Source organism: Puntigrus tetrazona, chromosome 11 (genome assembly GCF_018831695.1).
Source record: "Puntigrus tetrazona isolate hp1 chromosome 11, ASM1883169v1, whole genome shotgun sequence".
Classification (NCBI taxonomy): domain Eukaryota; kingdom Metazoa; phylum Chordata; class Actinopteri; order Cypriniformes; family Cyprinidae; genus Puntigrus; species Puntigrus tetrazona.
Window position 1 is genome coordinate 22,461,082 of NC_056709.1, and position 14,699 is coordinate 22,475,780.

At 38.4% G+C, this 14,699-nt stretch overlaps 1 protein-coding gene across 2 annotated transcripts in view; it reads right to left on the reverse strand.

Annotated features, from left to right (window-relative positions):
* The window catches only part of igsf21a (immunoglobin superfamily, member 21a), a 163,075-nt gene that overhangs the window by 47,754 nt on the left and 100,622 nt on the right, over window positions 1-14,699 (reverse strand). For both annotated transcript variants that reach the window (XM_043252470.1, XM_043252471.1), the window contains exons 3-4: window positions 12,678-12,799; window positions 5,223-5,341 (exon numbers count right to left, since the gene is read on the reverse strand). In XM_043252470.1, coding sequence (XP_043108405.1) covers window positions 5,223-5,341; window positions 12,678-12,799 — 241 coding nt within the window. The remainder of the gene's footprint in view (window positions 1-5,222; window positions 5,342-12,677; window positions 12,800-14,699) is intronic.

Genomic DNA, 14,699 nt, shown 5'->3' on the forward strand with positions numbered 1-14,699 from the left:
TACAGCTAGACTGCCCAGGTTCATTCTGCCCTCAGATGGTCAAATGTTAATGAATACCTCTGGCCTTCAATTGCAAGGTGTTGTTTCCTAACCAGAAGTGACATTTAAACAACTAAATAATCAATGTTAACCAATACAGATAAAAAAATATTGTTTAACTACACCAAAGAAACTAAAAGAATCGAGGGATAATACAGTTAGTCTGCAAAGTCTACAAGTGCAACATCATTAACTTCTTGGATTGTGTTGAGAGTAAAGATATATTAACTGTCTGTTCTCAGGAGCAAGGACCCTCAAGATGTGACCTCAGGGTCGCAGCTGATGTTTATACCACTCAGTTCTCCTCACGCTTTCTATCAGCAACACAAAAGCCAAAATGATCTATGTGAACTGGGAAAGGCAACAGGTCATAGTGTCGCAAAAGCACAAATTATTAAATCTCACCTCTTCACTATTTCAGAGACTTCAAACTGACAAGGCACCAAACGTGTCCCCTGAAGACCTCAAACTTAAAAGGAAACAGACCACAAAATCTTTAGTTTAATTTAAGAGTTAGTTTGGAAATCCAATGAAGAGTTGATGCTTGTTTATTTTCACTTATCACTGTTTTTGTTGTGTTCTCCCTCAGACAGATTTAATAATTCATTGGTTTTTCAAAAGCATCTCTCTTTCTTTTCGATGAGACTCCTGCTAAGCTAGCAAAACAACTGCAAAAAAGATCTTTCCACCATCAAAGAACCAATGGCAGGAGGTCAGGCATCATGTATAAAATTAAGCTTTTATAAATGTTATCATTCTGTTCAGATGCTTTTCAAACCATTCATTTCATGATGAAAAAGGTAAAATCCATCCGGAATGTCCAAACGATGACCCGGCAGCCTTTCAAGGAAACAGGGAACATTGAAGCACATGGATTTAAAATAATGAGTTTTGCTTAGAGGCCAGATGAAGACAGAGGACTGGAGCCCCATGGTAGCCTTGCGTACATTACAAAACAAATATGATGAATACATTGTCCTCAACGGCAATGTCCTGGCCTTTTGGCACTGACATCCTTCCACGGTCTCAGGACAAGGCCTGGATCTCTTGGTCTGGTCCCAAACATATGAGCATCGCTGTGCAGGCACACACACAAACTCTCACAGACGCTCTACAGCTATCTATCAACCCCCCCGATCCTCCATCGCAGCTGCTCCAGCACCAAACGCAGTCTCCAAAATCCTTCATGTTTGTGCTGCAGCAAGGTGTCATTAATTCCTCCATTTATAAAAGCTGCACGGCTATATATACACACTGCTTGATTAAAGTTGGGTGCCGTAATTGAAGTGAATACCAGTTTACGGGATGAAGGAGTAATTGCTCCCCAAGCACCCCACGGCTCATCGTTCTCTTTGCCTCCAGCTCTCTCGTTTTCTCTTTTTTGAATGTGTATATAAATATAAGGCCCTCATGTCTCGTGAAGGATGTCCTCTCAATTACTTCCTCGCACTCTACAAAGGTTAAAACAAAGTATTTGCGCAGTTACGTGATGTGAACACAAAATATAGACATGCAGGGGTTTGGCGCTTTGAATGTTTTTCAGTCTTCGCTGAAACTGAACTGAAAAGCTAAATCAGTTTGTACATGCAATTTCCCTCCTAAAGACCTGTTTGCTATCAGCGTAACCTATCCCCATGTTCAAAGATCTTTAATGGTAACCAAAAGACTTGAATTAGCAAGGGATGATCCTTGATTGCATTTGCACCCTAGGGGGGAAATTCGCTAAGAATGAGTTGCGTGCCCATTGATAGTGTTGTTTGTTTTTATGCACTGTCTGTGCTGTTTTATTGCCTGGTTCACTAAAGGAATTATGTAAATCATGTAACAGTGCAAACACACCCAGAAAATTGGTGCTGAACACAATTTGTACCCCACATCCTCCATCTTGCAGACCACAGATCAAGTAAAATGTAGACAAAATGTACAAATAAATAGCACTAGCTTTGATTCATAGTAAATTCACTCCAGTACACTTAAAGATGACATTTTGAAAAATGTGTTTTGTTAAATCCTTTTTTTTCAGTTATTTTTTTTCAATATTTTACAGTGCACCAATGGTAATGTAGTTCATCACTAGTGTTCAGCACACTTTACTAACCCTTTTACTTGGCTACACTTCTCAGTTACGCTTGGTTCATTAAATTTGCTTTATGGCAATTAAAAGGTGGTAGTGGACAAAAGAAATTAATTAGTCTTAATTCATCTTAGCCTTTTTTCAACTTTAAGCCTTTACAGCCAACACCATTTTTTTCTGAATATAGAATTTAATTGAACTAATTACTTGCTCAGCTGATTTACCTCACAGGTTTGTCTAAGGTAATCTCTTCTGGTATTAAATGTTACGTCAAATGCTGCAGTTTAGCATACCGTGTAGCTTTAAGAAAAGAATTATATGCATCATTTTCAAATAAATACATTTAAAGAAGTATACACAAGTAAAAGGGCCTGTCAGCCTGTGATGTGTTGGCAAATGCAGTTGGAGATATGTGGAGCAGACTTATTATGAAATGAGCGAGAACAAACATCGCCATTATAATGAGATGAGGACATCTCTGTTTGTCGATGATAAGGCAATCGATGGCCCCACAGCCGCAAATGACAGGACAAACATCGGCGGTGAGAGAACATTTTCAACACTGACTAAAAGGGAAAATGCTAATTTCCCTTGTATATCAAAGAAAGGTCACGAAAACGGTCATATAGAAAGATACCATCAAAGCAAGCAGCTATGTATGGTTACATACACGTGTTGTGTCACTTTCTTGTGACCTTTGCCAATGACTTTCTGCACACACACAGGGGCGAATCACTAAACAATATTTTTTTGCAAAACCAGTGGCTTATCTGTTAACAGCTTTAATAGAATTAGAACTGACATAACAGCATAACAACTGCAGAAGTCCGCACTGACAATCACTTGTGTGAAGGGGGTTAAAAGATATACCCAAACTCTAATTTAAACAAGTACAATATTTATACATTTTTTTCAGTCATAACTTCTGGAGAGAACAAACGCAGACACTGGACAAGAGTGACATTTAGTGTGCGTGTGTCAAGCACCTGTGTTCATACGCAAAAGTGAGTTATTATGTGTCAAAGCTCATGTGTTTCATGTGACATTCAAATTCTTCATTACACTGCCTCCCAAAATAAACCATCTCTAAAGTTGCAGTTCATGGTAGAGTCAACCCAGACTTTTGAATTAGCATGAAGGCGAGTCCCAGAGACCCCAATACTTTGAATACTGGGCCTAAAAAGCAAATGATTGAATTTCTAGGCAAAAATTCATTTGAAAACGGACATTCTTATTTATGACGTCCTTTAGCAAATTAAAATACCGTCTGCACAAGGCTTCCTATTAATTAACTTTTTTCACTCGTTTTCATTCTCTCACTCGTTGTGATTTTTTTTCTCTCCTCCACCCGGTGAACTTGCCACACTAATAGGTTATGAATAATTCTGTTTCAGCTTAGATGGCAATTAGCCACAATGCTAGAGGCTATCCTTCTTCCCCTGTAGAGGTGTAGGGATTTACGAGTGTCAGCTAGACGAGGCGCACACACTTTCATTTGATTCCTAACCAATTAGTTAGTTAGATTCTTCAAAACATCTTGTATTGATAGAGAGCAGCCCATTAACATCAACTTTACCATCGACAAAGCATCCGACGGGCATGTAATTCGTTCATACTAGGTTGTGTTCTCCAGCTCAAGGGGCTGGAAGTGGCGCTCTTTATTCAGGGGTATATTTATTCACATCAGCCCTTCTAGGGTTTTTCACCGACTTCCAGTCTGTCTTATCAGAGAGCTCAGCAGCTTTCCAGGATAGAACTATCAGCCCGAGGACCACACACTTTCTTATTTGTTCGTTTCAACAATTAGCTGAAAAGTTATGAGATTCCTTACTAACGCCATGCTGCATCTCAGACAAGTGGATGAACCAAGACATACTCAGATAGGCTGGCTGTCATTATGGCTAACGGCTATAGAAGTGTGTAGAGTGTACATAAATGTCTGGGGTCCTCGTTTTCAGATGGACACAGAGGTGCTGTTAAAGCAACAGATGAAAGAAAACACCTTCAAGCATTAATCAGGACAGCTCAGTAATAAATAATCCCTCTGTGGCAGCTGATTTGGTGATAGAGAGAATTGCTAATGGCAAAACTTATCAAACTTTTTTTGTCAGCTGAACCACTTACATGTAAAATATTTAAGTGCCCTATGAGTTTTAAATACTATTTTAATAATTTAACAATGCATTTATACGTTAATGGATTTCTGATGTTGATTATGATATTATTATTATTATGTTCATTACATATAATATGTTTAAACTCTAGTTATAAAAAAATGTTTCAACTGTAGAAATATATTACAGTTGGAACTTACAATTGTACTGTAAAAAAAAAATATATATATATATATAATAATTATATAATATATAATTATTTGGGAATGATGCTGTAGCAGATTTTCTTCAAACTTGAATATAAAAAAGTTATTTTTAAACTATTACACTGTACAATTACGATCTGCAAAGCATTAGATCATGTTCTAATAAGATTTGTTTATGCCTTATTTATGGAAGTTAGGGAAGCTCTTATAAAGTCTTACCAAAAAAAATAAATAAGAGATGGGAACATGCGTACAACGATTAAAAGCAAATCAGCTCTCTTTGTAATCTTTGCATTTTCATCGCCTCTGAGTTTCCCAAATGGTGCTTCGCAGCACAGCATGAATATAAGCAGCAAGTGGGGAAGTTCAAAGTGAAGTGTTATGAATTACGCACAAACACACACATACACACACACAGACGCTGCTCTACCTCCCATTCAAAGGTCCTTATCACATGGAGACAGTCAGCCTTAATGATCAGCCCATTCTGGACCAACCTGCCAAGCTCTAACAGAGGAAATACGGCAGTCTTCCAAATAACAAACACGGGATAAAGCACTTCAAAACCTCAGGCGCCGAGTTAAAAAACAATGAAAGAGATTGGCGGTCAGTTTTCGGATGCAGCGCTGCCACTTTTCTTTCAGCTACTTAATGCCAAAAGTCAATCTGAGCAAATTACGCTCCCCTCAGTTCTGTACAGTTACGTCCTCTTGTTTGAAGACGGTTTCAAATTAGTGCATGCTGTTCCGCAATCAAGATGGGAACATTCGGAAGTGAATTTATACTTACACATCACCGTAAGCAAAACGTTCCCTGATGCCAGGACGACCTTCTCCCTTGTCGCTCGATCATAGATTCCTACATGGCATTCATAAGGTCCATTGTCTGAGATACGGACCTCTGGGAGCCTGTAGAAAAAGATCAAAATGAACTATAAGATGTTTTCAGTGATTCAAAGTCATGATGCTAGGGTGTTCTGGCCGCTCTTTGTTGACATTCGGCACTTTAATGCTTCTGGTTTCTCCTTCAGTTTAAGCTACAACTTCTTCCTTTTTTTTACATATTCAATGTGAAAAACACTTTTTTAAAAATCCAATTGCTTATAAACGTGATAGCACATTTCTTCACAAAAAATAAAATATACAAAAGCAGTGTTTTATTATAATACAGACTTCTCCAAAGAGTCAAAGGCTTCATTCTGCATTCTGAGCATGGATTACAATACAAATCAAAGTGAGATTTTCAGCTGCAGGCAGCAGATCAGAATCGAGGGCAATTGTCCTTCCTGGCCTTCTGTAGAAGAAGAGAGACTGCAGTGAAGCTGAAGCAACTGGGTGTGCTGTCATAATGTGCCTGGCCAAAGAAAAGAGAGACTACTGCCTAAGAAAACTGTTGTCTGTCTGCTGGCTCAACACATTCCCATAATGCCTCACTCCATCCATCCATTTCTGCTGTCCCTGGAGCCCCACAGAGGGGGGTAGACTGCTGACGACGGCTGATAGGGATACTCAAATGCTTGACTTTGTGATCCATTTTTGTAGCTTTCTCCTATTTCATTCTGTTCTTCTTTTTTTCTTTGCATCTTCTCTCTCAGGACACCCAGTAAAACAAATAGAAGGCTATATTTCTAATTGTACTGGCTGAGTAAAATTGGCTATTGCTGCAAACCATAAAAATAGATTAGAAGATCTGAGCCAAGTTTCTTCTTGAAAACTATAATAATGCCCAATTTTTAGCTCTGTGCTACAAAAAATAAATAAATCTTGCGTTTCATTTTCTAGGTATTTTACTTTTTACAAACAAATATCCAAACTTTTTTCTCTTTAAAGCACTTAATTGAAAAGGAAAATTGCATTAGATATTATAATTTGTTTTCACTGGCTTTTGGATATTTCATTTACTATTTTATTTGCACATAAATTGTACTATTTTAAAGTATGGGGTCTGTAAAAAAGTCTCTCCAATGCTGCATTTATTTGATTAAAAATACTGTAATATTGTAAAACATTATTATAATTTTAAATAACTTTCATATTCTTAATATATTTTAAAATGTCATTATTACTGAGATGTCAAAGCTGATTTTTCAGCATCATTACTCCAGTCTTCAATGTCACATGATCAACAGTAAATCATTTTAATGTGCTGATATGATGCTCAAGAAACACTTGCTATACTTTATGTGGAAAGTGATATATTTTTGATCAAAGTGGTGTGATTTATTTAAAACATTTTTGGTCTTTTTTTGGCAGATCTTTTGAGCCCGTGTTCCAAATTCTGGACAGCATAATTCCTCAAGTGTCATAAGAAATAAAGATAACAACAACAAAAAAAATCTCAGCCTTTTTCTCTTCGCATCAGTCAAGTGATCCTCAACAGTGCCTGCGTATATATGTGCTTGACGCCGGTCAACAATGTCCTGTTGCTGAGCCCCTTTGAAACAAGCAGAAATTGACTAAAAACCAAGCTCATTTATATTGAATGAGGGCAGCGGGTGAGTTCTCAGCACAAGCGCATAAGCATTCCTTTCATGTATGCCTCCCCCTCTTCCCACTGTGGCTGTCTTTCCCCCGCACCTCAGATAGCTCACTTAGGCTTGATGAGTAGAAACACAGGCAGAGTTAATTGCAGTGCGTTCACTATCATGGCGGTGGCAACAAAGCAGCGGCTGTAAACAAAACCACTCTGCCATTTCTCTTCACAGATGTCTATAATTTTAACCCTGTCTATTGGCAGTTTTTAGAGTTTTTATTGTTGTTCTTGTTAGTTTTTCTTTTTTTTCCCTTTCTCCCGTTACTTCCAGGGCTGCTTGACATGCACGGACCGTGATGATTGGATGAGAGGTTTGGCTCCAGCTTTGTACATTGGCATTGGCCTCACGTTCCACCCTGCAAGTGTCCTCTCTCTGGATGAGCTTTACTGCCCGGGTCTCTGAATCCCAGCCAGCACATTTCTCAATTCCTGCCTCTCTTACCTCTCTGCCTCTCCTTCTTTCTGCCTTTCGACACTCGTTGTCTCTTATTCGCTCATTCTCTCCCCTCTGTTGCATACTTCCTCTTTGGATTGCTGAAATGCCGGCGATGTTGCACAATAGCCTGGCTCGCTCTGGTATTCAGTTCTTCAAAATAAACTCAATGGGACTGAAACTTCAGCTTCTTCACAGTCTTTCTCACTCTCACCCTCTCTGTATTCTCTCTCTCTCTCTCACTGTGCTCTAAAAATGTAGATGGATTGTTAATCAGAGAGTAATAAAAAGCCGATTAGCACTAAATCACACCGAGGCAAGAAGGGATTTGCCTAGCCAGGTCCTGCCACTCTGCAGTGTGTGTAAGAGTGTGTGTGTGTGCACGCTGAGAGGGACATAGCGCTCGCTGCCAGGAATATAACATTCTGTAATTACAGAAATGTGCCATGAATTTCTCAGCTGAGGCCTGTTCTTATTGGCGTTGTGGGCGTATGATGTTAGAATATGTCCGAGGCTGAATTTATGGTGTTGAAATATTCACAATAGCTCATGTTTTCATGAGTCATCAAACACATAGGTCAGCTCAGGCGATCTTTCACTCAAACGTTCACTCATAGGACCTTTTGAACATCAGATTAAAAACGGTTCACAAAATAATTCCATCCAGTGTATCAATTTATGCATGAATAGATTCACGAAGAAATAAATTGTGTTTTTTACAAACTAAGCTCATTGTGAGGAAAGTAATGGTTGACCAATGCGGCCTTTTGAATGGCTAATGTCAATCTCAGTGTTCATGGTTGCTGAAATCACACTTACACAATTTTTAACTTAATTATAAAACAGCTAGTGCCCTTTGCAAACTTTTAAATGGGCAAAATAAAATGTTTTACTTTAATTATTTACTTACTTATTTACAGGCTGCTTCCGTGACATTTCAAACACCAACATGAATAAAACAAAAAAATATATAATCTTAATTGAAACACCACTAGGGGCCTCTGCTTGTTTTCAAGGGCTTATAAAACAAAGGAAAAGTATTTTTTTCAATTTAAATGCCACTAGTGTGCTTCTGCATACTTCCAAGAAGCCTACAAAATAAACAAAACAAAAACAAAACTTTTTAAGATGAAGAAAAGAAATTTTCACATTGCATAGTCACACCCAAATTAGTGTTCATTTTGTCAACAAAAATTATGATGAAAAATGTTCTTTCTTTGACCAAAACAAGGGAACAATCAACAAGGGATCAATAAACAATAACGTGTGCATATATCAACATGCAATACCATTAACAATGAAAAAAAAAAAATTACCTTGTTTTTTATTTTAGTTGAAAAAAAGGACAAAACATTATTGTGGAGTTCATATTATTCTGGTTTGTGCTTATTGGTAAAAGTGCAAAACCTGAAATTCAAAAAATACATTTCTTAAATGACAATCGTTTTTACAAAATAATTTTTATCATTAAACAGAATGACGAAAATGAAAAAATGTTTTCAATGGCTAAACTAAGCTAAAATCCTCAGGCATTTCATAGACTAAACCCTGCCAAAAAAAAAAAAAAAAAATGGCATGGTTGATTAATTATATTAATAACTAAAAAGCATACATTTGACACAGAACGACATATTTAAAAGACTACGGCTAAATTAAAAAAGCCTGACAAAATGAACGCTATCCCAAATCCCACATTTACAAACGAAACATCAGTGCAATCGGCATGAACACAAGCCATCTTGCTCACCTTCTCGACAAAAAAGGTATATAACAGTGCTGCTCCACTACACAGTGTCCTCACTTCCACACTAAAAAGACACATCACATGCTTCAATGACACACAACATATTTCATCTCTCCTTTTTAACTGTTGTAGCGTTTCTGTGAAAAGTCATGAAAAAAATCTGATAGATGTGCGTGATAATCAGGGGCTTTTATTGAAGAACGGGCTTCTCCTGAAGGGCCCTGGAGGGCCCAGTGGGCGTAAGTGCTTTTGTTTCGGAGTATAAAGCTGAATGTTTTGCCAAGAGCAGTTGGGTCTCATAGGAACAGGTAGAGAATTGAGGTGTCCATGGTAATGAGAGAAGAGGGCCAGGTCGGAGTGCAAGGGGAGGGTCCTGTGGACCTGTTTGAGATATGACTGACAGCTCAAACTTTCCATCTTAATACACTGGCAGCTTTGTGACAAGTAGAAGCTAGTGAAGAACACGGAAAAACCTAACATTATGACTTATATTAAATATTAAAATGGAACAGAATTAATTTTTCAAACACCTTCAACAGCGTAGCCTCCTTAAGGGGGGTTGTGAGGGGAAAGTTTAGAAAAGACACAGAATTTCAATCTGCGCTTTAATAATGTCTCATTTGACACCTTATGTTGTGTTGAGCTTTCAGGGAATTCAAACTGTCATGAAAGACTGTGATGGGACTGACAAATCCTGTGCTGTTCAAAATGGAAAAACAAAAGCTTTTTTATTATTCTTCAATACTCCAAGAGACGAGGTGCATACTTTTGAGCAGCATGCAAGCAGACGAAGTGGTAATGTGAAAACAAGCAAACTTCTGTGGCCCAGCTAGGGGCAGACATGTCTATTTCTCTGTTTTTCGATTTTAGAAAGATCTTTACTAGTGCATTTATTTACAGACGAAGAGCTGAGAACTGAATTAGACTGGCATGGCATACTGGTGTGGCTTCTTGCCACTCTGGAATGAAAATGAGAGATAATACCTGTGAAATATCCTGTCTGGGCGCTCTGGATTTCCCACAGAATGTCGTGTCGGAGGCTATGGGGAGAGGATTTGTGAAGTGCGTATGTTTGTGTTTTCATCAGTATTTTTGTCTTTTCCAACTATCTATCCATCTATCCATCCAGCCCATTTGTCTATTGATCCATGTCCATCCATCAGTCCCTGTCTGTCATCCTGTCTCTTGTGTATGGTTTTGTGTATGCCTGCTTAGCTGGACAACTGACCCTTCGCAGGGAATTCGACTGACTGTTTATTTAATCCTTTAAGTAAATATGAAAAGATGAGCGGTTTATAGCAGCAGTATTTAAAGGTCTTTGCAAAGAGTTGACTTGGGTTTTCACTATTAAAACTTTACCTATGTGTTTGCACAGTAAGTGTCTCCGAACTATAAATATTTTAGTAGATAATTTTTACTAAAAAATATATCAGTGTTTAAGATTTATTTTTTTAGTGTGAAACTGTGTGTGTGTGCATTTATACTTAGGTGACTCCACACAGAGTTTGATGGTCTCTGCAGTTACCATCTTCCTTCCCGAACATTATGTGAGACTGCGAGGTCAATACAGGTGATCCCTACTGCTGCTTATAGTGTGACAGTCAATTTACTTCCTGCTGGGTAGGAGTGTTTGTTTCCATGCGTGTGTACACAGCATACACTGTCCCACTTTCCAAGCAAAGCAAGGATGGTATTGTAGTCTGTTGCCTGAAAAACTATACGGGACTTGAAGCACATGTGCACATCTCTAGAATATGTAGCTAGTCTTGCAGCACCCTTGTCTTGTATTGCAGTCATGCACAAAACCAGCTCATTTCAAAATGTTATGCCTGTGACAGGACTCAAAATAGTTAGGATGGGGACATGGTGTAGCATCTCCTCTCTCTTTATTTCATTGAGGTTCTGAGTTTCTGAATTTTTGGTGTTGCAATTTGATGCTATTCTTGCTGATTCTTCTATTTACATCCTCCCTTTCGGTATGATAGAGCTTTAGTTGGTGACTGCAGATGGCATGGAAGGGTTGTGTTTACCGACAGTGGTTTCTGGAAGTATTCCTGGGCCCATTTAGTAATGTCAATGACAGAATCATGCCGATGAGTGAAGCAGTGTTGTCTGAGGGCCCGAAGATAATGGTCATCCAACAGAAGTCTTTAACCTTGTGACTTTAACAAAGAGATTTTTTTGAATCTTTTAATCCAAAGAATCAATCTACAATCTTCAATCCTCTCATCATCTACAGTGCATTTGCAAAGTCTTTGCAATTTGACATTGAGGAATGTTGTTTATAAAGTATTCTACAGTCTTTCACAGATTAGTAAGCCTCTGCTCATCTTTACTTCTGAGAGACTCTGCCTCTCTACATCCCTTTCATAGCTAATCATTTTATATACCTGATGTCAGTTAAATGAATTAGTTGCTAGATGCTCTCTCAACTGAATCTTTTCAAAACATTTAGCTTTTTTGAGACCTGTAGCAGGCATCATTTAATGAGCTCATTTAGTGGATAAAAGTGTAAAATGTATTTGCTTAAACATTTGTTATGTTCCATTTTAAATAAAATATTGTCTCGTGTGATTTGGAAGTCTTTTAGCTTTCATTTTATTTAAATAATAAAAAAAAGTCACCATTTCCAGAATTTGGGTTTTTAGTAATCTTCTTTGCTCTGCTCTTTATTTAATAATTTGTACCAGCTTTTCATTTGACAAGAAACTTGTATGTTTTGGTGCGGAGCCAAGCAGATATGAGAAAGTATTTCTGGGGCTTGCCATTGTTTTTCCACCTGAAGCTGAGCCTCAGGTATCAGGGATGACTTGGGAGCCACGTCTGTTCCTCAGAGGGCCTGTGAAACACTACAGCAGATGTTCGGAAAGGGAAGGCTAAAGATGACGCTTCCTAAATGGGGAGCACTGCAACTGAGGGCCCAAAAGAAAAGCTTGGCTTGGGGCTCAGTGGGTGAAAATACCAAAAAGTACTGGATATTGAGGCAAAGTTTCTTAATCAGGTCATATTTTACTTAAAGAGTCTAACTTTTTTAGGCCTTTGAGGGGCCAGTATACACAGGACACAGAACCACTAGATGGAGCACAACATAATTAAACAGAAGGTTCATTAGCATATATGGTAATGAAGACCTAAATAACCCTGATATTCTAATCCCGCCCCACATTGGTCTGACTGGTCGACTGTTAAAAATTACACTGATGTGTTGAACTGGGTGTCAAACACTGATTTAATTTTAACATGACAAGACGTTTTAGAAATGCAACGCTCATGACGCAAGACTCTGAAAAACCAGTGAAGCATCGACCAAGATGCTCTTCTATTGCACACATAAGAAGTTAATGCAGAAGCAAGCCAAGGCATTTTTTTATAGTAATGTAGAAAAGCGAACGGAAATTTACACAATGTTGCAAGCCAGGCAAGTTGACGTTGGCATTACAGTCCAATGTGCTATGAAACAATTTTGGCATTTCCAGAGATCATATAACATAAATATTCTGTTTTGTGACATCATATAACAACTAATGGCTCTTACCGGACCGTCGATTGATACACAAGGTCTTCCCGTCTTCGGTAATCCTCCATATGGGAGTAATTGGTATTGAACATAGCATCGTATGTAAAAATCTTCTGCTTAATAGTGCCTCCGTCTGTAACCTGTTGAGAAATAAGAATAAAACATTCATAAAAAGATGTGTCTTATAATGAAGTGGATACTCCGTAGACCCCTATACATAAATAATGAGATGAGACAGTACAGAGCTCGATGCCCACAGGCAAAGTTAGTGCTCACACTTTAAAATGATCCCATTGATCCGTTTAGAGTTATTATTGGTATATTATTTAAGAGCTCGTGAAGAGATGAATTTAAATGAGCTCTCGGAAACCTGCCGAGCATGATGAAATCAGTGAGACACTTACATATGTGGCATTAGGAATTTAGTGCTCTATAAGGAAGCGATCTAATGATGACTGACGTTTTTGCTGCATTTTGTTGGTCTGCGGCACAGGAAAGGTAATGAAATGTGAAGAGATATTGCAGAGGTGAGGGATATTCGAGGCACCATTGGCTCATTTCGCGTCTTTTTCCCCTTCCTGATGTTCTTGGCGAATGATGGAGCATGGCTCTTTTTGCGCTAATATCCACAGGGGAGAGAAAGTCGCTTAGCATTTGAATGACTCTGATTTCTCTTCAGAGCACAAAAAGAAGAGGGAGAAAGAGGGGTGACAGATTTTAATGGAAGTGTTAATGCCTGCTTTTGAAGCCGGGGAATTGTTGGCAGGACAGGTGTCTTTCTTTCGGCGAACACTTGAGATGCTATCTACGGCCTCTTAATCTGGTCCCCCGGCACTGTAAATCAGTCCTAGGTGGATTTGCGATTGGTTTTCCACTGCGTGGGAAACAACAGCGCCACGAGGACAATGTTAAATTGGTATGATTTGAACAAACAATTCACGCTGCCCTCACAAATGAGTGTAGGTAGGCCACAATAACCTCTATTCCTCTAGAGATTCACACTAAATGCCTGCAGCCACTACAACACACAATGATTCATAATTGCTCAAATTCTCTTTAGAAAGGAATTATGGGCACAATGAATACAGGGGATAAACAATTCAAGCGTATAGGATAATGTTTACATAATGCATATCTGAAAATGCACAATAACAGCGAGCTATTCCAGAGCAATTCCAACATGATTTGATATATATTTTAATAGACCTGGAGCAAGAGTCCATTTAAATGTGAAAGTGTGTGGGTTAAGATTATTTTTGAGCTCTTTACGGTTACATTTGGAGATCTGACTCGACTTCTATTTCTCATAAAGCAGACACATATTTGCGTACCATAAAATGATGTTTAAAAAACCAGCAACATATCCAAACCTTCCAAAAATGTATCCACCATAGGTATATTGTATTAAATGAAAATACTTCTGCAGATAGATGTGTAGATGTGCGGATGAGAAACAGGTCAGCAAGATGCTCATTTTGACAACCTAAGGATTTTTAAGTGATGCCACTTAAAAACTATCCAAGGAATGCTTCGGCATTGCACTTTGAGCACAACGATCACCTGGACCATCTGGCTGTCTTGTATGCTTGCAAGGATGCGGCTGCTACGGGTCCCCTTACATTTTGCTACAGGTTTACAGGGAAGCAGTGACATTGAAAGGTCGGTCACTAAAAGCAAACCTGTGTTTGATAGTTGTGTTTTCCCCTCAGGTTGATCCTAGTCGCTTTTGTAGTTGACTCCAATAATGCTTTAAAAATGCTTTAAAAGGTTAAACGCAACATCGTTTCTGTCTGACATGTCATGCAAAAAATAAAGTGCTCCCAGTAGATGAATACAGATTCCTTTTTGGATTTTTGGATTTAGCTACTGACATTCATTGCTATGGATGGTCTAAGATGGGTCTACCTGCATGTCTTTCAATGTAATGCAGCAACCATTCAAAAGATTTATGAAAAACTGCATTCTGCACCCTTTAATGTACAACCATAATGTGAAATCACCTGTATCGTGTTTCATGAATCACAATGAACTACATTAGTG